At 45.2% G+C, this 22,400-nt stretch overlaps 1 protein-coding gene across 1 annotated transcript in view; it reads right to left on the bottom strand.

The window, feature by feature from the left end:
* LOC111143509 (argonaute 1, RISC catalytic component) overlaps window positions 1-17,281 on the bottom strand; it is a 38,531-nt gene extending 21,250 nt beyond the window's left edge. The window contains exons 1-11 of the mRNA XM_022497318.1: window positions 17,102-17,281; window positions 11,921-12,104; window positions 7,906-8,026; window positions 7,283-7,464; window positions 6,750-6,886; window positions 6,391-6,525; window positions 6,153-6,240; window positions 5,348-5,495; window positions 1,389-1,508; window positions 899-1,021; window positions 626-759 (exon numbers count right to left, since the gene is read on the bottom strand). Coding sequence (XP_022353026.1) covers window positions 626-759; window positions 899-1,021; window positions 1,389-1,508; window positions 5,348-5,495; window positions 6,153-6,240; window positions 6,391-6,525; window positions 6,750-6,886; window positions 7,283-7,464; window positions 7,906-8,026; window positions 11,921-12,104; window positions 17,102-17,126 — 1,397 coding nt within the window. The 5' untranslated portion in view covers window positions 17,127-17,281. The remainder of the gene's footprint in view (window positions 1-625; window positions 760-898; window positions 1,022-1,388; window positions 1,509-5,347; window positions 5,496-6,152; window positions 6,241-6,390; window positions 6,526-6,749; window positions 6,887-7,282; window positions 7,465-7,905; window positions 8,027-11,920; window positions 12,105-17,101) is intronic.
* Between the last annotated feature and the right edge of the window lie 5,119 nt (window positions 17,282-22,400).

The raw sequence follows: 22,400 nt of genomic DNA, 5'->3' as shown, positions 1-22,400 counted from the left end.
TAGCCCCTCAGCCACAGGTAGCTAAGAGGCCCTTACAACTCATGTTCATCTAATTCAGGTCACTTGGACCTGAATGAACAAATTCTGTATATAGGAGAGGAGAGCCCAGAGAACCAGCTGAGGTTTTGTTTCCAATGAGGAATACAAGCTTTGAAGCCTCAGATCTGATTTGATCCCAACTCTGACAACTTCTTGATATGCAAACCTTGTACAAGGTACTCTTTGAGCCTCAGTCTCCTGAAAATGGAAATACCACCACCTACTCACTGTGAAGATGAAATGAGAAAACATAAAATTAAGTAGTGTTGCTGTAACATTATAGTCATCACTGTATTATTTACTACCAATGTTAGTAATTATAACAATAAAATAATTCAGGTCTCCTTTAGGAGATTCGTGTCCTAAAAATCATCATCTCTGACACAAATACAACTTATGGAGACTTTTGACCACAGATGGACAGAAAAGGAACAGGCAGAAGTTTGAGCCAGGAAGCACAGGGAAGTAGCATCAAGAGTCAGAAAGAAGAGACCACAAATCAAATCTTGGCCCTTTGTAGGTAGGGGAAGGTAGGCAGCTCTAGGGTGCTTCCCACCCTTCCACCCATACATCCAAAACTCCTTACTTGAGCACCTCTTCTCGACACTGCTTTTGGGGTGCGAAGCAGGCGATGGCCCAGACTTTGATCTCAATCCCGTTGTAGAACTGTTTCCCCCGCATGTCCCAGACACCCTGATTAGGTGTAGCAATGGCCCGGTTCTGGAGATAGGGAGAGGGGGCACCCAGGTGAGCCTCAGTAGAGCCAGGTGAGTAGGAGAGCAAAAGCCCCTGGCTATATAAACCCAATTCCCCTCTCCCATATGCCCCAGAGATGTTGTCTGGCCCTGACCCTGCTCACCCGGCCGCCGTACTGCAAGATGGGCGCCGGCAGCACTCGCCCCGTCACCTCCGTCATGTCATCCTTCACTTTGATCCCAAATTCCTGGATGTAGGGATCTAGGTTGTAGCTGGCATTCTTCATCTGCAAGACAAAAGGAGGGGATCTCAGGAGAGCAGCAGCTTGGCAATACTGCTCACCCTCTGGGTCCCAAGGAGAAAGCCCTGAAGAGCAGCTGGGGCTGGCAAGTAATAGCCCTAAAAAGGGGGGGAAAGTGGAAAATGAAGTAAGTGGGAGTGGATAACACAGGGAAGTAATACAGGAGGGAAAAAGAAATAGGAAGCCAAGTAGCTACAGGGTCAAGAAACAAGAGCAGTCCTATGGAATCCCAGGCAACAAATCCAGACTTTGTGTTCTCCTGAGGATCCTGCCAAGGCAGAAAAGCATCTATGCTACCAGGGGCCCCAATGACTGAGCAACCAAGCACACATTTCTCTGCAGCCCTACTGACCAGGCGGCTAATCTCCTCCTGTCTGTCTGGGGCCGACCTAGCTGTAGCCTTTATCATGGTCGAAGTCTGGTTGTCGGTCAACTTCTTAATGCAGCGCTGCCCAGCCACAATGTTACAGACCTGAGGAAACGAGAAGGACAGGTAGCTCTGGCTTGAGTACAGTCCACCCTGTACCCAGAGCCCCACAATAAGGGAAGAGACCTTGGCTGTCAGCCCTGGGAAGGTGATTGCAAAATCTCTTGTGCAGAGACAAGTTAGAAAATATCCATGTACAATACAAAAGGCAATATAGCCACTTTGTCATTAACAGATTGGAATCCAGAGCCAGATCTAGGCTCAGGTCTCATGTTAACTGGGGTAAACAGTTAACAATCTCATAGGGTTGTTCAGAGACTAAATAAAATAAAGCACTTAAAGGACCGCATATAGTTCTGGAACACAGTAAACACTCCGTAAACTCTAGCATAAATTATTATTTACCAAAGGACCCAGTATAGAGCTCTTCTGAATACTAAAAAACTCAATACACACAAACTGGATTCCAAAGGTAGTAGACAGCCCTTCAATGGTGACAAGCAGTCAGCTGCTCCCCTGCAATCCACCAGGAGAACTAGAGATGGCTCTTAACTCTTGAGCCCCAGCCTACAGATGATCACTAAGCCCTTGGACTACAGAAACCAGTCTCTATTGGCTGACAGCGTCCTCTATTGGTGTGAGTTCCTGCCATGCATTCCTGTTTTGGGACCCAAGAGAACACAGCAGAGATCAGAAAAAAGACTTTCTAGTAGAGTACAAGACTTCCATTCCCCAATATACTATATTCAAGATGCTGTGAACAGGAAGCCTTTTGGCAGAGTAGAGAGAGCCAGTAGGTTGGAAGGACTTGAGTTTGAAGTCCAGCTTTGCCATTTCTAGCTGATATTAACTTGGGCAGGTCTCTTAACTACTCTGAGACTCTGCTTCTTTAATTTCAGTAACGGGATAAAACACTAGCTGTCTACAAGGTTGTTGTGAGGAGTTACACAAAATGAAATGTATAATTTGTTCACGTAGGGCCAACACTATTTAAGTACTGGTTTTCCTCCTAATTTCCGAAGTTTATTGTGAACTATGGTAGGAAAACCAGGACAAGGTCACCTGCCCTTAAATTCCATATCCCAAAGAATATACAAATTAGTCAATTCAATTAATAAAAATCTAGAATTGTTAAAATTTAGGAGGTTGCCTTCTTAAAAGCACCTTAAAGTTGTGGCACTCTTGACAGATAATTTAAGCTACAGAATCAACATTAGGGAAAAAACTAAAGCAGGGATATGGAGAAATTGGAACCCTGTGCATTGCTCATGAGAATATGAAATGGTACAGCCACTGTGGAAACAGTATGGTGAATCCTCACAAAGTTAAACACATAATTACAATATGATTCAGTAAATCTACATCTGAGTATGTACTCAAAAGAAGTGAAAGCAGGGACTAGAATATCTGTACACCTATATTCATAGCAACATTATTCAGTATAGCTAAAAAAGTGAAATCAACCTAATGTATCCATCAGTGAAGGAATGGATTAAAAAATGTGGCATATATGTACCAAAAAATATTACTTAGCCCTGAAAAGGAAAAAAAATTCTGACACATGATACAATTTAATGAACCTTAAAGACATTATGCTAAGTGGAATATGCCAGTCAAAAAAAGGCATATATTATATAATTTTATTCATATGAAATGTCCAGAACAGACAAATGCACAAACACAGAAATAGATTAGTGATCACTTAGGGCTGATTGGTGAGAGAAGAAGTGTAAGTGACTACTGATGGATATGGATTTTCTTCTGGAAATGATGAAATATTTTAGAATTAGATAATAATGATGGTTATACAATTTTAAACATACTAAAAACCACTGAACTATTCATTTTAAGAGGGTAAGTTTTATATATACAAATTATATCTTGATAAAGTTATTCTAAACAGTGATATTTTAAAAAAAAAAGATCCCACCTGGCTACAATTGCCTACATGATTGGACCCTGCACCTCTCTCTGAAATCATCCCCTACTACTTTTCCCCTCATATACTACATACCAGCCACTATGGCCTTCTAGCTCTTAAAAAAATCCAAGCTCCCTGATGCTTTAGAGAGTTTGTACTTATTACTTACTTCCTGCCTGGAAGGATCTTCCCTCATGTTAATGAAGGTTGTCTCTAACTCAAAATATAGGACTCAAATGTCACCTAAAAGAGACCCTCCCTGACTATAATAACTAAAGTGGCTCTCCAAACCCCTCTCCCCCTACTTCTGTCCCCTTTATCTGTTTTATTATTCTTATACCATTTACAGCTATGTCAAACTATCTTATTTATTGTCTATCTCCCCATTCTAGAATATTAAGCTCTATGACAGCAGGGACCTTGTCTGTCTTGTTAATCTCTACATTCCCGGCACCTAAAAGAGCAAATAACACACAGCAGGAGCTCAATTAATATTTGTTAAATAAACAAATGATAATAAGAATAAAAATATGTCATTATATAAATTATTCACCTTGGAAACTAATGTTTACACAGAAGTAATGTTAATTTGCTAAAAATCTTAGCTTGCAGAAGATATTAACTAAAGCCTATCTACTTCGCTAGATTAGTCTTTGAAGACTCCTGCTTTCACCTCAAGAGAACATACTGTCTTCATCCCACTTTCCGTGCATCAACAGCTTTTTTTTTTTTAAGATTTTATTTATTTATTTAAGACAGAGATCACAAGTAGGCAGAGAGGCAGGCAGAGAAAGAGGGGGAAGCAGGCTTCCCGCCGAGCAGAGAGCCCAATGCGGGGCTCCATCCCAGGACCCTGAGACCATGATCTGAGCCGAGGGCAGAGGCTTAACCCAATAAGCCACCCAGGTGCCCACATCAACAGCTATTAACTAAAGTCAGAGTTCCTAGGTTTTGGGATCTTATCTTCCCTCTGCCTAATTTCCTCTGGTTAGCTCTAAAATCCCAGAAGCTAATGGAAGGCTTGAGCTTTGGTCCCAGCTATTTGACTCTTGCTGTGGAAACAGAGTGAGATGTTATTCTAGGTTAGTGCTCCTCTAATTTTAATGTTCATATGAATCCTCTCTGGATTTTGTTAAAAGATTTTGATTCAACAGTTCTAGGTGGAACCTGAGATTCCACATTTCAAACAAGTCCCACTTGTTTCACATTTCAAACAAGTCCCACATTTCAAACAAGTCCCCCAAGTAGTATCTGTTGCTATTGGTCTACTGACCACACTTTGAGTAGTACCGGACTAAACAATGAAGAAGTCAGCAGTAGTTTCTCATTATGCATTTTGGCTAGTATATACCAAATCAAATATAGCCCAATGGTTCTGCATTTGTATTCTAGGATTTAAATAGCATTTCTATTCTTGAACTGCAGGATTTCAAAGATCTGTTAAAGCATAAAGATATGATAAATCTTGGGGCTAAAACCTTTTCAAAAGGAACACACCGATCACCACAGTGATAACAGTGAATAGGATTCACATTGTAACTAACAGATATCTCTATTTTCTGGAAAATAAGGTATACTTGTATCTCTAGATCATTTAGGATTCCCAGCTCCAGGTAAGAAAAATCGAAAGTTAAGACAGGATAGGAGAAATAAAAATTAAAATGAATTCAGGTATCTGAAATCTCTGTCCTGAATGAACTACTTATTTATTAAACATAAATACAGCTTTCACCTTACCTGGCAGTCCTAAAAGAACATGATAGCAGGACAGGGAATAACGAAAGAAATTAGCAGGTAAGAATGAGGCCTACAATTCACAAAATGACCTCATACCTCTCAGAACGTCAATTTTCCAAGCTTCAAAATGAGAATGAGAGACTACGAATGGGAGAACACACCTCTGATCATCAGTGTGCAGGTACAATGCTTGTTCTCCAACCCAGCCATTACTTGGCAGCCTCACCTCTAAGGGCAGGTAGGTATGCTTTTGTTCCTGGCCAACTTGCAGGCAGGGCAGGTGGGGATACTTGAGCTGAAGGTTATATTTCTGCTTGAAATACTGTGCCACGGTGCACTCCACAGTCTGTCCACTCTCTAGCTGCAAGGGAAACCTGTTTGGGGGAAGGGAAGGAAGTGTCAGAGCCCAGCACTTAATCCCACCTCTTTAGACTTACAACCACGGGAAGCCCCAGACTTGGCTTCATCCCTATCCAGCCTCTTTGAGCACTGCCATTCACAGGAAAACAGGCAAGACAGGGCCCTGAGAGGGAAGACAAAAGATTTGAAAGGCAAGTTCCACAATACTCAAGACCGTATCTGACTCCTATGCATTTCTAGTGCTGACCATAAAGTCCAACACATAGCAGAGACTCCTAGTCCAGCAGTCTGAGGTCAAGGAGGTGGACAGAATCAATGACAAATTCCCCAAGGTCTAGCCCAGGAGCACTGCCTTCTTTTTCAGAAGGAAGAGTAAGTTGTGAAAGATCCTTACATTTACAGAACTGAGGCAACAGGCAGGGGAATACTCTTGTTCTATAGTAAAGGCCCAAGGAGGAAAGGTGGAGACCAAGAAGGTAAAAATGTTAAGTAGAGTATCAAGGATCTGGGAAGTTTGGAGGATGGATGCCAAACTCCCACAGCTTATCTTTGAAAAAAGGGCTCATCCTCAAGGCTGTTAGGGTTCGGGGAGAGGGAGGAGAGTGAAAGAAGTTATGCTGAAATATCAGCCCTCTTCCACTAAGGTATGGCTTAGCAGCCTGTCAACTCACGTCTGATGGCTGGCAGGGCGGCGGGTAACATTACACACACGGTATTTCCTCTTCATCTGTCCACAGTGGGTCACTTCCACCTTTAGCCCTGGGATACACACACTGCTTGTCAGGGTTGGAAAAGGCTGCTCATGCGCCCAGGCTTGGCCTCTCCCCTGAATATATCCCAAGGGGATTTCCTTTTAGGACTAAAGACAAAGTGGTGCTATTTCCCTTCCCCACTTGGTTGGGTCCTCACCTTTGATCTCCTTGGTGAAACGCACACGCTGAGAGTCTGTGAGGGGCTTGGGTTGCTCGTCTATGTTCCTGATGTCCAGCACCTCACACATGAACTCAATTACCGGCTGTGCCTTGTAGAAGGCAGTGGCTGAGACTGTGGGGACAGGGTGGATATAGCTCAGCTCAGGTTTGGTCTTTCAGAATAAAAGGAGGCACTGCTCTTTACACCCTCTTCCTTATAGGGTATTGGGATGGGGGAGGGGTCCCAGGGCTGTAGGGATTAGACTAGGAGTATGGTTGCAGAGCTGGGAGGGATGAGGCTGGGAGTGTGGTCACTGGACTCGGGGTGCCCCTGGCTCCATAGCTCTCCCCACTCACCGTCAATGTTGAGCATCATCTTCCACATGGCAGGGCGCACAGACTGGTGAAAGCCGAACCAGACCTCGCGCCCACCCCCCAGCGGGTGGTAGTAGCCCTCAGGCGGTGAGAAGAAGGAGCGGCCCACGGGGGTGTACCTGGCAGGGACAGGCAGAGAACTGGTCCCTCGGGCACAGGCCCCCACCCTGTGAGGCATCCTGGGCACGGAGGAGCCCTGGCCTGGAAGGCAGGACACCAGGGCTTTAATTCCAGCTCTGATCCTTAACTAGTTGTATGACTGACCTTGTACAAGTCTATCTTTTCTCTGTCCTGCAGGGACAGATGGGGTGGAGGTCCAAAGGTATCTATAAAGGCCAGGGCCAAGGCTTTAAACCACCTAAATATATATGCATACTATTTGGCATATGGTAGGGCTTCAGTGAATGTTTTATTTGAAATGCATATTGAGGGACCTTAGTAAGTACTTATTCCCCACCTCCCCACAAAGCAATTATGCCACCACTAGTTGTCCAGTTACAAACTAAACCCAGTACCTCATGGATGCCAGGTGCCTCATGGCCACATCCAGGGCTTGCACAGACTCCAAGGGAACAGGGATCTGCCCACTGACGAGGGCCTCGTGCAGCATGCGCCAGCTAACAATAGCTAGCCACTTGATGGAGACCTTGAAGATTCGATCCTTCCCTTCCCCAGGGATTGTCACCTCAAAGTCAACCTTCAGAAGAAAGGAGGTGAAGGATTGCCAGTGCTTTCCACACAGTCCAACATTCCTTGCCCTGCCCCAGCTTCCCCCACCACACAGATTTCCCAAGCACTTGCTCCTTAAACTGACAGGGCTAACAATGAAGATTTCAGAGGAAATCCAGACATTTAGTCTCTAGCCACCTTAGCTTAGTACTTCTATCCCTCTAAACTTAGCAGGAAGTCCTTTAGGTCTATTTTAAGTCTAATTTCAGTCTGTTTGGGATAAGGACAGACATACATTGGCTAAATAAACATCAGCATCTACCCATCCCTCACCCTAAAACACACTTTCTCATCATAAAAGATGAAAGGTATTTCTGAACTTCCAGACTCCAAATAGACTTACATGAGTTGTGTACCACCCCAGACCCATGGCACATCTAGCCTGATGTGCATCCACATCCCAGCTTACCCGTTCATTGCCAATGGGCAGTGCTGTGACAGTGTAAATGTTCTTCTTTCCATCATACACGGGCTTGCGATCACCAAAGATCTGAGGCTTGAAATGCTGGACCATGTATTCCACCACCTCCCTGTGGGGGATAGAAGCAGCCTATGGAAGCTGAGAGACTACTACTTCAAGCTCTTGGAAGCAATTCGATGTTCAGGTAATGTCCACCCCCTCCTAGCAGCTACTCTAATCTCATCTCTCTGTGGTAGTGCTTCTCAAATGTTAACTTTCATATGAATCACCTGGAGATTTTATTAAAATGCAGATTCTAATTCAGGTCTAGAGCAAAATCTGAAATTCTACAGTCTTAATAAGCTATCAAGTGATGCTTCTGGTTCTCAGATCACCAAGGCTCTAAAGGATCTGAAAGAGTAGGTACATGTGCCTTCTGACGCCAGGGGGGTGGAGGGGGGAGGCAGAGAAGAAAAGGACTCATTCCCAGGGTCTATCTGGAATCAGGAACAGAATTCAGGCTGCTCCAATCCCCAAACTGAGACATAAAAAAGGTAGACGAGGAAAAGGTGTGAATTGAAACAGGAATAAACCGTGGAAGAACCCTATCTCTTCCATCTCTCTGAAGCCCTAAGTCCCACCAGCCCATTATCATCTCTTTCTTGATTTTACTTCCTGTCCTCTGCCCCTAAGATTCCAGAGTGTCCATTTATCCTTCAGAATACCATTCCACCCAACTATCTGACCTCTTTACTTTCTAAACCAAAGCTCTTGAATACTATTGGATTAAAAATCCTCAAACTGTACTTTGTAAATAACAATAAATACATGGTTTCAATCCTAATTAGGCTTTAGTGCTACCAAGCAATTTTTTCCATGTCCCTGATCAGTGTCATTTCTCACAGACTGTGTCAGACTTTCTCCTCTACCATCTAACTCCAGAACCCGTTTCTACCTCCAATCAAAAATCAACTCTAAGGGGGGCCTGGGTGGCTCAGTGGATAAAGCCTCTGCCTTTGGCTCCGGTCGTGGTCTCAGGGTCCTGGGATCTAGCCCCGCATCGGGCTCTCTGCTCAGCGGGGAGCCTGCTTCCCCTCTCTCTCTGTCTGCCTCTCTGCCTACTTGTGATCTCTGTCAAATAAATAAGATCTTAAAAAAAAAAAGAAAAGTTAAAAAAAAAAAAAAAAATCAACTCTAGGGACGCCCGGGTGGCTCAGTGGGTTAAGCCTCTGCCTTCAGCTCAGGTCATGATCTCAGGGTCATGGGATTGAGTCCCGCATGGGGCTCTCTGCTCAGCAGGGAGCCTGCTTCCTCCTCTCTCTCTGCCTGCCTCTCTGCCTACTTGTGATCTCTGTCTGTCAAATAAATAAATTTTTAAAATCTTAAAAAAAAAAAAAATCAACTCTAATGACTCTACAAAGAGCACAAGATAGGCAAGGCCACCTTCAAGTTCCCAGACATATGAATAAACATATTTATGTATGCAGACCTCTTTTCTTTTCCTCTCACACTTGAAATGTCCCTTCTATATGTAATTTTTAAATATATGAAAATTTGTTCAACTTCACTCAATAGAGAAACTCAATTTAAAATTAAACCAAGGGGGGCGCTTGGGTGGCTCAGTGGGTTGAGCCGCTGCCTTCGGCTCAGGTCATGATCTCAGGGTCCTGGGATCGAGTCCCGCATCGGGCTCTCTGCTCAGCGGGGAGCCTGCTTCCCTCTCTCTCTCTCTGCCTGCCTCTCCGTCTACTTGTGATCTCTCTCTGTCAAATAAATAAATAAAATCTTTAAAAAAAAAAAAAAAGATGTTAGTCTCCCTTTAAAATTAAACCAAGGGGCGCTTGGGTGGCTCAGTAGGTTAAAGCCTCTGCCTTCGGCTCAGGTCATGATCCCAGGGTCCTGGGATCGAGCCCCACATCGGGATCTCTGCTTAGTGGGGAGCCTGCTTCCCTCTCTCTCTCTGCCTGCCTCTCTGCCTACTTGTGATCTTTGTCTGTCAAATAAATAAATAAAATCTTTAAAAAAATAAAAAATAAAAAAAATTTTAAATTAAATTAAACCAAGATTGGGGCACCTGGCTGGCTCAGTTGGTAGAGCTGCAACTCCTGATCTCAGGGTTGTAAGTTCAAGCCCCAAGCTGGGCAAAGAACTTACTTTAAAAAATAAATAAAATTGGGCGCCTGGGTGGCTCAGTGGGTTAAAGCCTCTGCCTTCGGCTCAGGTCATGATCTCAGGGTCCTGGGATCAAGGCCCGCATCGGGCTCTCTGCTCAGCGGGGAGCCTGCTTCCTCCTCTCTCTGCCTACTTGTGATCTCTCTCTCTGTCAAATAAATAAATAAAATCTTTAAAAATAAATAAATAAATAAATAAATAAATAAATAAAATTGATCCAAGATATAATTTTCTACATATCAGAATTCCAAAGGTCAAAAAATCCAATACACTGTAGTGGTACAGAGGGAAGAGGCACTAATACTCTGATAATGGGAGTATAAATTGGTACAACTTACCTTAAAAAAACAAAAAACAAACTGGTAGTATCTCCAAATTTTTCAATGTATTATGCCAGCAATTCCATGCCTAGGAATTTATCCTGTAGATACACTTCATATTTGAGTGCAAAAATGTATCTACATTTGATAATATTCAACAGTTTCACTTTTGTAGCAAAAGTTTAGGTTAAAGCTAAGTGTTCCTCCATAGATTTATTAAATAAGTTATAATACATCCATTCAATGGAATATCTATGGAGCTATGTAAAAGACTAAGGCAGGTATTACATGATCTGATATATATTGTTCAGTGGAAAAAAGCAAGGTACAGAACAAGGCTTACTGGATTCTATATTTTGTGTGTGTGTTTTTTAAGATTTTATTTATTTATTTAGAATGAGAAAACACAAGCAGGGGGAGTGGCAGAGGGAGCCAGAGAAGCAGGCTCCCCACTGAGCAGGGAGCCCAATGTGGGGTTCCATCCCAGGACCCTGGGAACATGACCTGAGCCAAAGGCAGATACTTAACCAATGGAGCCACGCCAGCACCCCTATTTTGTGCATTTTAAAAAATGTTTTATATACACATATGCTTACATATGCAAACAAAAATATATGGGAACATACTCAAGAATGGTAACAATGAATGCCTCTAGGGAAAAGGACTAGGGGACTAAGGACCAGGGTAACAGGAGACATATTCACTGCTGCTCTTTTTGTAATATTTTATTTATTTTTACATTGTGCATATGTAGTTTTCAAGTAATAATGAAATAAATTAATTCTGAAAAGAAATATTGCTTTGGGGCACCCAGATGGCTTAGTTGGAAGAGCATCAGACTCTTGTTCTCAGGGTTTTAAGTCTGAGCTCCATGCTGGGTAGAGAGATTACTTAAAAATAAAATCTTTTAAAAAAAAAAAAAAAAAAAAGGAAGAAAGAAAGAAAAGAAGTATTGCTCTTTCCAAGGCTAATTCCTCCAACTATGTGTCCTATCTATAATGTCTTCCTGCCTTAGCAATAAGTAGGAGCTCATTCCTCTCCCTTCTGCCCAGTACCTTTAACTAGCTTCTTCTCCTGTTTATCTAGGTCTCCTTCTTCAAAACTTTCAATTCATTCATTCATTTTAACAAATACTGCAATGCACAATGCACTGTACTTGACTCCTATAAATCCTCTCTAACCAACATAGTCTCTCTCTCTCCCCATGCTTCACTGTCAAGCTATTTAATAAAGGCTATTTGCTCTCACTGTCCTTACCACATTACCTTCTACTTATTCGTCAACTCACTGTAGTTAGATTACTAACTAGCCCAACTACTCTGCTGAAATTGCTTTGCAAAAGGCACCAATATCTCTTAATAGCCAAATTCAATGATATTTTTCAGTGTTTACCTTACCTTGAATCTCCTCCTCAAAAACTTCTTTGAATCTGGTGATACCACCCTCTACCAGTTTTCTGGATCATCTCTGAAGATTCTGAGACTCAGGACAGTAAAGACCCCTGGATTTGGCAGCTTATGTGTGTCACTTACCGGTTGACTCTGCGAGGACACTTATCCGGCTTGATATCCACCTCGTAGTGGTAGACGTCAATCTTAGGGATGTCCACCTCAAAGTAATTGGCCAGGAGCTTGATTGGTTTCCCCACAGTGCCAATGCCAGGTCGGCGAGGTGCCTGGAACACCTGCTGCAGGGGGGGCAGGTAGGCGCCCGCAGCTACAAGATAAAGAGGCTGGTGAGGGTAGAGTCTAGCAATCTCCTTATCATTTTGATCAGGAAAAGGAACAAGGCCTCCCAGAACCGAACGGGAGAGTATAAGGGAAGCCTCTTTCCTGCCTACCCAACCCAACTGAGGGGTTCCACAGACTCAGACAACCCACGTTCATTTTTTTCAAACCTCTCTCCAGTTAGGAAAATTATCCTTCTTGTCTCTCTTCAATTCATCAAGTGAATACTTAATATGTTTCTATTACATGTTAAGCAGAGGAGCTAAATCTGGCTCCCAATAATAAAACTTTCTTGTACTAGATTAAGACACCTGCCTCCAACAGGTATCTAACAGACCAAGAATTCTCTTCTCTTCTCTTCTCTGCCAGCCAGATGCTCACTTCACTTATCACCATCCCGAACATGAAATAGCAACATCGTAATGCTCCTCTGCAATGTAAGCAGGAGGAAGATCCAAAGAAGGTCAGGCTAGGGGGATGTGAGGGAGACAATGTTTTAGAAGGGATTAAGGCAACTGAATGGCTGAGGTTGGAGAGACATTAAAGTTGAAAAGGCTAAAAAAAATACAGTTTGGAGACAAAAGAAAGGAGAGAGGCTGAAACAGGAAGCTGACAAAGAGGCCACAACTGGAAATCACAGCAGAAAGAGGCTTGATCTAGGAAAGAGGGAAGGCTGGAGTTAAGGCCTGGGAAACATACAGGTTAGAGTCAGGAGCTTGAGCAAGAAGCAAGGCTGCAACTGGGGAGACAAAGAAGAAAAAGTTCAAAAGAAGAAAAAGCTAAGGAATAAAGACAGGCAGAACACAGGAGATGGGGCTAAGAATAGGCTAGTGTACAGGACTTGAGAAGGAGAGGCAGCCATTAACATGCTGGAGAAGAATGAGATACTGGCTCTGAGGAGGAGAATAAGGTGCTTTGCACAGGCACAGCTCCTGCCACACAGAGAGCCCAGACAGTAACAGAAGGGATCAGTTTCAAGATAGAGCAGGCCCCTGGGAAAGGGCTAGGGCAGGGACAGCTTCCACTACTTTCTCCTCTCTTGCCACCAGCTAGATTGCTGGCCCTAGTTTTATTTTCTAGCTTGAGGGGAAAGGGAGGAAAAAGGGACACTGCCTAAGAGAAGCCTTTGTCCATAGCTACTATCATCATTGCCACTAGAGGACCAGCCCAGGTGGGAGAGACGGCCCAGAACCTCCCATCATCATGGCTCTGCTTTCACAGTCTGCCAGGCAGGGGGGATGGGAAATATCCTCAGCTGGGGGGTCAGGAAGAGGTCAGAACCATTCACAGGAGGGGCAAGCTTCCCAGAGCTAAGCTGCTATGCCTCCTTCTAACCACCTGTCAAGCCCAGCCCCACTCTGCAGACAGGGAAATGCAGACAGAAAGGGAGGCTCAGCCTGGGGGTAAAGGGCCATCAAGGACCAAGCTACATAGGGAAGTGAAAGCCTAACTACTAGCACCTGGGTGCCTACCCCAGAAAGAGCTGGACAAAAATTACACATAAGCAACAGATATATGCAAATACATAGTAAAACACATTCCTGTCATACACACCCAAACATACACTTAGACCTAGACAGTTTACCTTTATATACATACCCCTCACCGCTCTAGATGGTGAGTTCTTCAAGAGCAGGGACTGTATCTTGCCTCCTAGCATATAGGAGGTGTCCAACATACAGATATTAAATGAATAAACAAACAGATCCACAGATATATCACAAAGAACACACATGCATACACAACATTCAAACACCTACAAACTGCTAAAAAACAATTATACACCCTACAAAAAATAAACATCCTGGTGGATATAAGAGATACCCTTCCCTTCCCCCAGTTTTTACATTCCATTCACCAACGTAGCCTTCCAGGCTGAATAATCATTTCGATTCTTGGGAAAAAAGACATCCCCTAGAGCTGGGGGCTGGGTGGAAATGATGGGGGATGGGACACTCTAATCTCAAAGGCTTCTTTTCCCCAGACATAGGACTACACATCAAATTCAGCCTTAGGCACCCTCCACTCCAAGGTGGCTTTGGGAAAACAGAAGAACCCCCTCTTCCCCTTCATCCCCAAACTAGGGAAGGCAAAAGGGAGAACCTCTCCCATCCCATCCCCCAGCAAGCCTTAGAGCTGTACAGAGTACCCCCCGCCTTACCCCACCCTGCCCCCAGTTTTTAGTCTGAGAAAGGGAGACAATTCCCTTCAAACCCAGACAGGGACAGACGGCCACTTTGTGATGCAGATGAGGGCCCCTGCACAGAGGACAAAGCTTGGGCCTTGGGGAAAAGGGGCGGGGCCCTTCCTTGCAGACAAAAGCAAGGAGGGAGGGGCCATGAAAAGGACACTCCCCCTCCCCCATCCCCAACCAGCCCTGAGAAGGAAAAGTAACCAAGCTGAAAGGCCTGGCTCAGGGATTCCTTCCCTACAGTTTTGAGGCCCACATACCTCCTTGAGAGCCAGACTGCCTATTCGAAACACAAACTCAAGGCTGCGTTAGCTGTCCAGTAAGCAAAGACTAAGAAGCCAACCTCTCCTAAAAAAAATTTATCCACACATGAGTATATACAAACTACTATATATCCATACATGTGCTTAACCATTTATGTTCACAATGGAATGTGATTCACTTCATTTACTAAATGTGTACTTTGTGTCAGGGCCTAGACACTCACTGTTTCCACAGATAAATTAGATATTACCTCTACCCTCCTGAAGCTCCCAATCCAGTATATGTGCTTAGAACACACCTGAGCACAGAAAGCACATCAGGACATAGCCCAGTGAAGTGAGCACCAGTACCTTTAGTTTTGTGTACTGTGTCCTCCAACTTTCAAGAAAATAGTCTTGGCCTGGGAAGGAGGCAGTTATGGGGTCCCTCCATTCACAGCTTCCAGACTGAATTCCAACTACCCCTTCTGATGAGGTAAAGCTGGTCCCACTAGGCTACAGCTGACTCCAGATACCAGGCTCTAGTCCCTTCCCTAGAAGATTATATCTTGTAATAAGAAAAAAAAAGTAAATTTCTTCATCACTCCAGAGCCTACTAGGAATTCATCAAAATGAAATCATTAGCAGTGTAGTATGGGTGCCAGCTCCCAGCAATCCATCTGGACCTCTGTGACCTACTCCTACTCTATCTAGTACACAGGTTGCTCAAATAGTCTCCAGCCTAGAAAACCAGGAGAATTCCTAGAATGGAGAAAGAATCCTAAGGGAAGGAGAAACGGTTTTCTGAAGTCAGGTGCTCCCCGCATTCTTCATGAAGACCTATACAGCCTTTACGAGATCATTTTTGTTTGGGGGAAATTAGTCACTAAGTACTTACAGATCACTAAATGGATGAGCTGAGTAAATTGGTAGGAGCTATCTCCTTGGGGAGTGGGGTGGGGGGGGGAGTCCTTGAGGGGGTGCGGGGGGGAGTATAAGATCAGGCATAAAAAGATAATGATTTTTCCACCAGCAATGAAATTCATGTCCCAAATGAAATGAAATTCTTGTCCTGAATAGAAATCCTATTTCCACCCCTAGAGCAAATGGAAGGAGGTAGTGGGACAAGACCTAAAGGATTCCCAGGTTTAGAATGCTCCTCCAATCAAAAGCTAAGAGATCTAGGACACAGGAGGTGCCACCATTCCACAGCCCATCCTGGAGACTCTGGTCTTGAGGTAGCCCTACCCCAGCCTCTCTGTTCTCATCTCCTTTCACGATGATTGCCTGTGAATAAGAAGTTAAGGCTATCACCTGGAACTCACCAGGGTGAAAGCTATAAACTCCCCCACCCCCAAACAACTTATTTGTGACAAAATGCGAACTTGGCAACCTTGGGTCTAATAACATGGCTCTGACAGTTTCTGGGGAACAAAGAGAAGAGAAAGAAAAGATATCCAGGGGGGATAGAAGCCACTAAAAATATTAAAGAACAGAAAGAGAGTAGGCCGTCACCTGAGGAGACATTTCAATGGAAAAATCATCTTTGGATTAAAAGGTCCCACCTCTACAAAGTATTGGACCAGAAACGAGGAAACGAGGCAGACAACCCCTTCCAGGTAAACCTGGTCCTGGCCTTGCTCCTTCAGTAACCAACACCCTTTCTCAGTTCTCTCTTCAGGGGGAGGACACTGCCTTGTTTCCAGTCTTTCCTCATCCAAGGGGCATACGGCGGCACTTTAGCAGTTTCTCTCAACCCGTTCTTGGCAAATTTTGACTGAGGGTTTCCAGGATCAAGTGTAAGAGCCCCAAAGATGGGGAAGGGGACCATTTCTATTTGCACTCTGCCAACTTAACGTTTGAGAGAACGCGCCCCATCAGCGGGCTCCTTTTTCCAAGACAAATCGGGCGGGATGGGGGAGGGTGGGGGGATTCGGGCAGCCACGCCCCCACCACTTCGGGCTGCCCCTTCCAGCTGCCACCTCCGCGCATGCTCCGGCGCCTCCGCTCCAGCTCCCCAGACTCACGGGGGGGAATCCCGGGACTGGATCCCCACCCACCGCCCCCTGACCCTCGCCCCCGCGTCAGGCCCGGCTGGGGCGGAGCTCACAGCCCAGCTCTGGCGCCTTCTCCCAAGAGACACTAGCCCAGCCCAGCCCCCGCCCCCCGGCATGCAGCAGCACTGGGCCCATCTGTGTCGCCCCCCTCCTCTCCTGGACACCTGGAGCCCGCCCCCTGCCACCTGCCGGGCCTCTCCCTAGGCCTCCCGGGATCTCCGGGAGTCCTTACGTACGTTCAGGCCCTTCTCCCAGATTACTTCCCACCTCCAGGAGTGCATACAGCCTCCTTTGATAAACAGCCCCCGTCTTAGGGCTTCCTTCACAAGGTTTCCCCCGGAACTGCATACAGCCCCCCTTCAAACTGGGCCCCCCATCCCATAAGAGCCCCTCTCCTCACTCAGGAAGCCTTTCCTCACTCGGAAATCCTGTTCTTCACGCGGGAGTCCCCCGGTCCTTGGAGCACGCACCGTCCCCCACTCCCGGGGCCCCTTACCTGCTCCCGAGGGTCCCGCTTCCATCCCATATACCCGTGCGGAGGTCAGGCGGCCCGGAGACTGTGGAGTCCAGAGTGAGGGGCCTAGGTACCCCGCACTCTAGCTGCACGGGCTTCCGGGCCGGGCTCGGCACCCCCCCCCAAGCCCGGCCGCTCGCGCCGCTGCCCCCGCAGCCTCCGTTGCCGCCGCCGCCGCGGAGCCTGCAGCAGCTCCCCCTGCGAGCGCCCGGCCAGCTGCCAGTGCGCAGGCGCGACCGCCAGGCCCAGGGGGCGGACGGGAACGAGTCAAGCGGGGCGCTCCGACGGCAACAAAGGCCAATGGAGAGGGGCGGGAGCACCGGGGACCTGAGGCAGCGGCCCCTGGCGGTCACCCGTCGCCATGCAGCCCGGCGGGAGGGCTCCGGTAAAGGCGCCGCGGAACCGCGCAGCAGCGTAAGTGGGGTGGGGCGGTGGGGGGAGGGGGTCTGCCCCCACCGCCCCCCCTCACCTCCGGCAGCAGCCTCCGGCCGTGTGTCTTTTCCCCAAACAGGTCCCTCCAAACCTACATACAGCCTTCCCCCTTTGCACAGCCAAACGCATATTTCAAGAACCCCACCTCATTCCCAGCCCCCCCCAACACACACTCAGAGCGCCCCATCACCCAGGGGCCCTGCCTCCCACCTCTCCTCCCAATCACCCTCATCCTTCAAGCTTCGGCTGCAAAGCGCCTGCCTCCGCGAAGCCTTTCTCCGTCCCTAGTCACTGAACTCACTGACGCCACCCTCTCTTCCAGGCCGAGTGCTGGGCGCTGAGACCACACACGAAAGAGACCCTGCCTACCCTGTAAGATGTCACAGCCTCAACTTAAGTGCGACTACAGAGTTCTATCTGCGGGATCTGGGAAGCACCTGCCTACACTTTTTCATCCAGAACTCACTCCTGAACGCGGTCAATCTGCTTCTGTCCTCACCACGTCACTTAAAATACTTTTTGTCTCAAAATTCAAAGGATAATTTTCTATTCTTATTTCTCTGCAGCATTTGGCCCTGACCTCTCCTTCCTTTTTGAGGCTTACTTGGCTTCAGAATTTTCTAAACTCTATTGCCTAATCTTTTTCAGTCTTCTTCAAAGGTCCCGTGTTGCTTTTTTGCCCCAGTAAGGAATAGTGTTCGCTGTGGTTTTAAATCCAGCTCTCTTATTCCACCTTCTACTTTTTCCTCGAAGGTCTCATCCATTCTTATGGCTCAACCATCCCTCCAAATCTCTATCTCCAGCCACGTCTTAAACTCATATTTCCAAGTGTATGCTGGACAGCTCCACCTGGATCTCCAGTACTTCAAATTTGGAGACCAAAATCAAACTCTTTATCTTTCCCCCACAAATGTGCTTGTTCTATGCCTCCTTTCTCTGCAAATGGATACAGTTTCCAGAAATGACAGATTCTCTCCCTTGCTTCTTGCCCCCATTCAGCACTTCACCAAGTCCTGACATGTTTACCCCCTGACTTGCTCCCACATGACCCCCCCACCATTCTGCAGGCTCCTTGTGTTAGTGCAGATCCTTGGTGCTGGTGCACACCTTGCCAAAAGTAACACAGCCACTTCCTTGCTAGTCTCACAGTTTCTGGAACATTTTCTCATACAGTTTGCTGCAGATGAGAGGTGGTAAGAGACCCAGCTCAAACCTCACTTTCCCATATATTCATGTGTGTTCAACCGCATGTATTTTTTGATGCCTACTTTACACTAGATGCTGTGCAGAGGATTAGGAACTTAAGAGAAAGATCAAACCCAGTCCCTACCCATAGGGATATTAATTTCTGACACTTACCATAGTGTACTTTGCTTCTCTCTAGCAGAGGTTCTCAAATAGCAAGCATCATAATCACCTGGAGAGCTTGTTAATACTTTTTTTTAAGATTTTATTTATTTATTTGACAGACAGAGATCACAAGTAGGCAGAGAGGCAGGCAGAGAGAGAGAAGGAAGCAGGCTCCCCACTGAGTAGAGAGCCCCATGCAGGGCTCAATCCCAGGACCCCGGGATCATGACCTGAGCCAAAGGCAGAGGCTTTAACCCACTGAGCCACCCAGGTGCCCCTGGAGAGCTTGTTAAAACAGATTGCTGAGCCTCGCCTCCAGAGCTTGTGATTCAATAGGTCTTGGGTAGAACCCAAGAATGTTCATTTCTTTTTTTTTTTTTCCTTCACGGTGCATTTCTAATAAGTTGCTAGATGAGGCTGATGCTGCTGATCTAGGGACCACACTTTGAGAACTAATGCTCTACAGCATAAAGTCAAGAACAAAGACTCGAGGGGGCCCTAGGTGACTCAGTCATTAAGCGTCTGCCTTTCAGGGATCAAGCCCTGCATCGGGCTCTCTGCTCAGCAGGAAGCCTGCTTTTCCCTCTCACTCCCCCTGCTTGTGTTCCCTCTCTCACTGTGTCTCTCTCTGTCAAATAAATAAATAAAATCTTTAAAAAAAGAAAGAAAGAGAGAGAGAGAGAAGAGAAAAGAAAAGAAAAAAGAAAAGAAAAGAAAAGAAAAGAAAAGAAAAGAAAAGAAAAGAAAAGAAAAAGACTCCAGAGCGGGCCTGTTTTGGCTTTAATCCTGGTGTTGCCATTTACTAGCTGTGTAACACTAGGCAAATTATTTTAAGATTTTATTTATTTGACAGAGAAAGAAATCACAAGTAGGCAGAGAGAGGGGGAAGCAGGCTCCCCACTTAGGAGAGAGCAGGGCTCTATCCCAGATCCCAAGATCATGACCTGAGCCAAAGGGGGTGCTTAATCCACTGAGCCACCCAGGGGCCCCAGGGCAAATTACTTACTTTCTCTGTATCTCAATTTCCTCCTCCCCCATTTTAAGAGATAGAAATAGCCTACCTCATTGGTCTGCTGTTAATATACACAAAGACCTTAGAACAGTACCTAGAAGAATGTAGAAGTATTAGTCACTGTTGTAACCATTATCTGCCTCTTGCACGATATTCTAAGTTCCTGAAGAAAAGGGACCAAATCAGATGCATCTCTGACCCCCTTTAGTGCCTGGCACAAGCTGTGCCTACAATGATCAGTAAATATGGATTGATCTGAATCAAAGAGATGGCATCAAAACATCTTCAGAAATAGCAGGACCTCTGCCTCAGCATAACCAAGCATTCCATTAGAAAAGTTGGTATCCCCATTCTAAATTCCAAGTCTCACACTTAACTTTGTGAAAAGGCATTAGTCACTATTCTGACTCATCTCCGAAGGGGCTAATGGAGTCAAGCTTGGCCCTGGCAGACCATCTCCATCACCCAGGATTTCACTCTAGGCTAGGCAAAGAGATAACAGTTTAAGGGAAATCCGCATAGCATTTTGTTTTTGTTTGTTTTAATTCTAGGGCTTAGGCCTTTTTAAAAGATTTTATTTATTTGACAGAGAGAGAGACAGTGAGAAAGGGAACACAAGCAGAGGGAGTGGGAGAGGGAGAAGCAGGCTTCTTGCCTAGCAGGGAGCCCCATGTGGGGCTTGGTCCCAGGATCCTTAAGGCAGACGCTTAAGGACCAAACCACCCAGGCACCAACATGTTGGTATTTTTATGCAGACAAACTTCTTCCAGTAACTCCTAATGTACTTTTCCTAGAAAGCTACTGGGTCCTTGGCTATTTGCAGTTCAATCCTTGCATCTCAGTCCACTGCTAACTCACACTCAAAGGCCTCTGTTGTGTGGGCCAGAGCCCAGATCTTTCCACTTATATACCTTCTCTATAGCCAGAGTTTCCTGGCCATAGATCAAGAATGGCCTGGGAAAAAGATTACATCTCCATCTATAGTTTCCTCTTTTTATATTTAAAATTCAGTCTGGGAACAATGAGATCAAAGTCCATCTATATTTTCCTCTTTTTTATATTTAAAGTAGTCTGAGAACAATGAAATCAAGGTATTATAATAGAAATAAAACAAATCATGGGGCGCCTGGGTGGCTCAGTGGGTTAAAGCCTATGCCTTCAGCTCGGTCATGATCCCAGGGTCGTGGGATCGAGCCCCGCATCGGGCTCTCTGCTCAGAAGAGAGCCTGCTTCCCTTCCTCTCTCTCTGCCTACTTGTGATCTCTGTCAAATAAATAAATAAATAAATCTTTAAAAATAAATAAATAAAACAAATCATATATCCTAATATCAGGGAAAAAATCACCAACAGCTCTCGCATGTACCATCTCTTTTTATCTATAATAAATATATTTCTCATATATTTCAGGAGATAATTTTAAAAATCAGAAATCATGAACAGTGGAATTAATAAATGTCAACTCGTACTTTGAAAAGACTTATGAAATTTGAAATTTGTAGACTTTTAAAAAATTACTTTTTTAAAAAAATATTTAGTTGAGAGAGTCTGCATATTTGAGCAGGGGGAGGGGGAGAGGGAGAGAGAATCTCAAGCAGATTCTGCACAGAGCTCGGAGCCAGAGGTGGAATTCTCACTCAGGACCTTGAGATTGTGACCAGAGTGGAAATCAAGAGTCCAACACCTAACAGACTGAGCCCTGCCAGAGGTACCCCCAAAATTACTCTTTTTAAACTGGGGTATAATTGACAGATAATAAACTGTACCTATATAAAGTGTACGATTTAATTAATTCTAACTTACATGTCAACCTAAGAAACCACCACCACAATCAGGACATTGAACATATCTTCCACTCCCAAATTTTAAAAGTTATCTCAAGGGATAAATAAAAGGTGATATTTGGGGGCGCCTGGGTGACTCAGTGGGTTAAAGCCTCTGCCTTCGGCTCAGGTCATGATCCTAGGGTCCTGGGATCGAGCCCCACATCGGGCTCTCTGCTCCGCAGGGAGCCTGCTTCCTCCTCTCTCTCTGCCTGCCTCTCTGCCTACTTGTGATCTCTGTCTGTCAAATAAATAAATAAAATCTTTAAAAAAAAAAGTGATTTTTTACATAACTACAGACTAAAGAATTTGAAACTCTAAGTAAATTTAAAATTACATACATACTTTTTCTTCAAAAAATGAAAAACAAGGATCAAAACAAGAATTGAGCAACAATTACAGAAGACACTGAGGAAGTTATCAAAAATGACCGAAGATCATCTGGCCCCAAAGGTTCACTGTTTAATACTTCCAATCATTCCTAAGGTGCCTGGCTGGCTCAGTTCGTGGAACATGCAACTCTTGATCTGGGGGGTTGTGGGTTCAAGCCCCATATTGGGTGTAGAAATTACTTAAAAATTAAATCTTAAGAAAAAAATACTTTCAACTATTCTTGAAAGAAATAATTTCTGTTCCATTTATATGAATGGCTCTAAGACATAAGAG

Source organism: Enhydra lutris, unplaced genomic scaffold, assembly GCF_002288905.1.
Source record: "Enhydra lutris kenyoni isolate GAN:26980312 unplaced genomic scaffold, ASM228890v2 scaffoldscaffold9, whole genome shotgun sequence".
Lineage (NCBI taxonomy): Eukaryota > Metazoa > Chordata > Mammalia > Carnivora > Mustelidae > Enhydra > Enhydra lutris.
The sequence above is the reverse complement of the archived record's forward strand: the minus strand, read 5'-3'. Positions and strand labels throughout refer to the sequence as shown.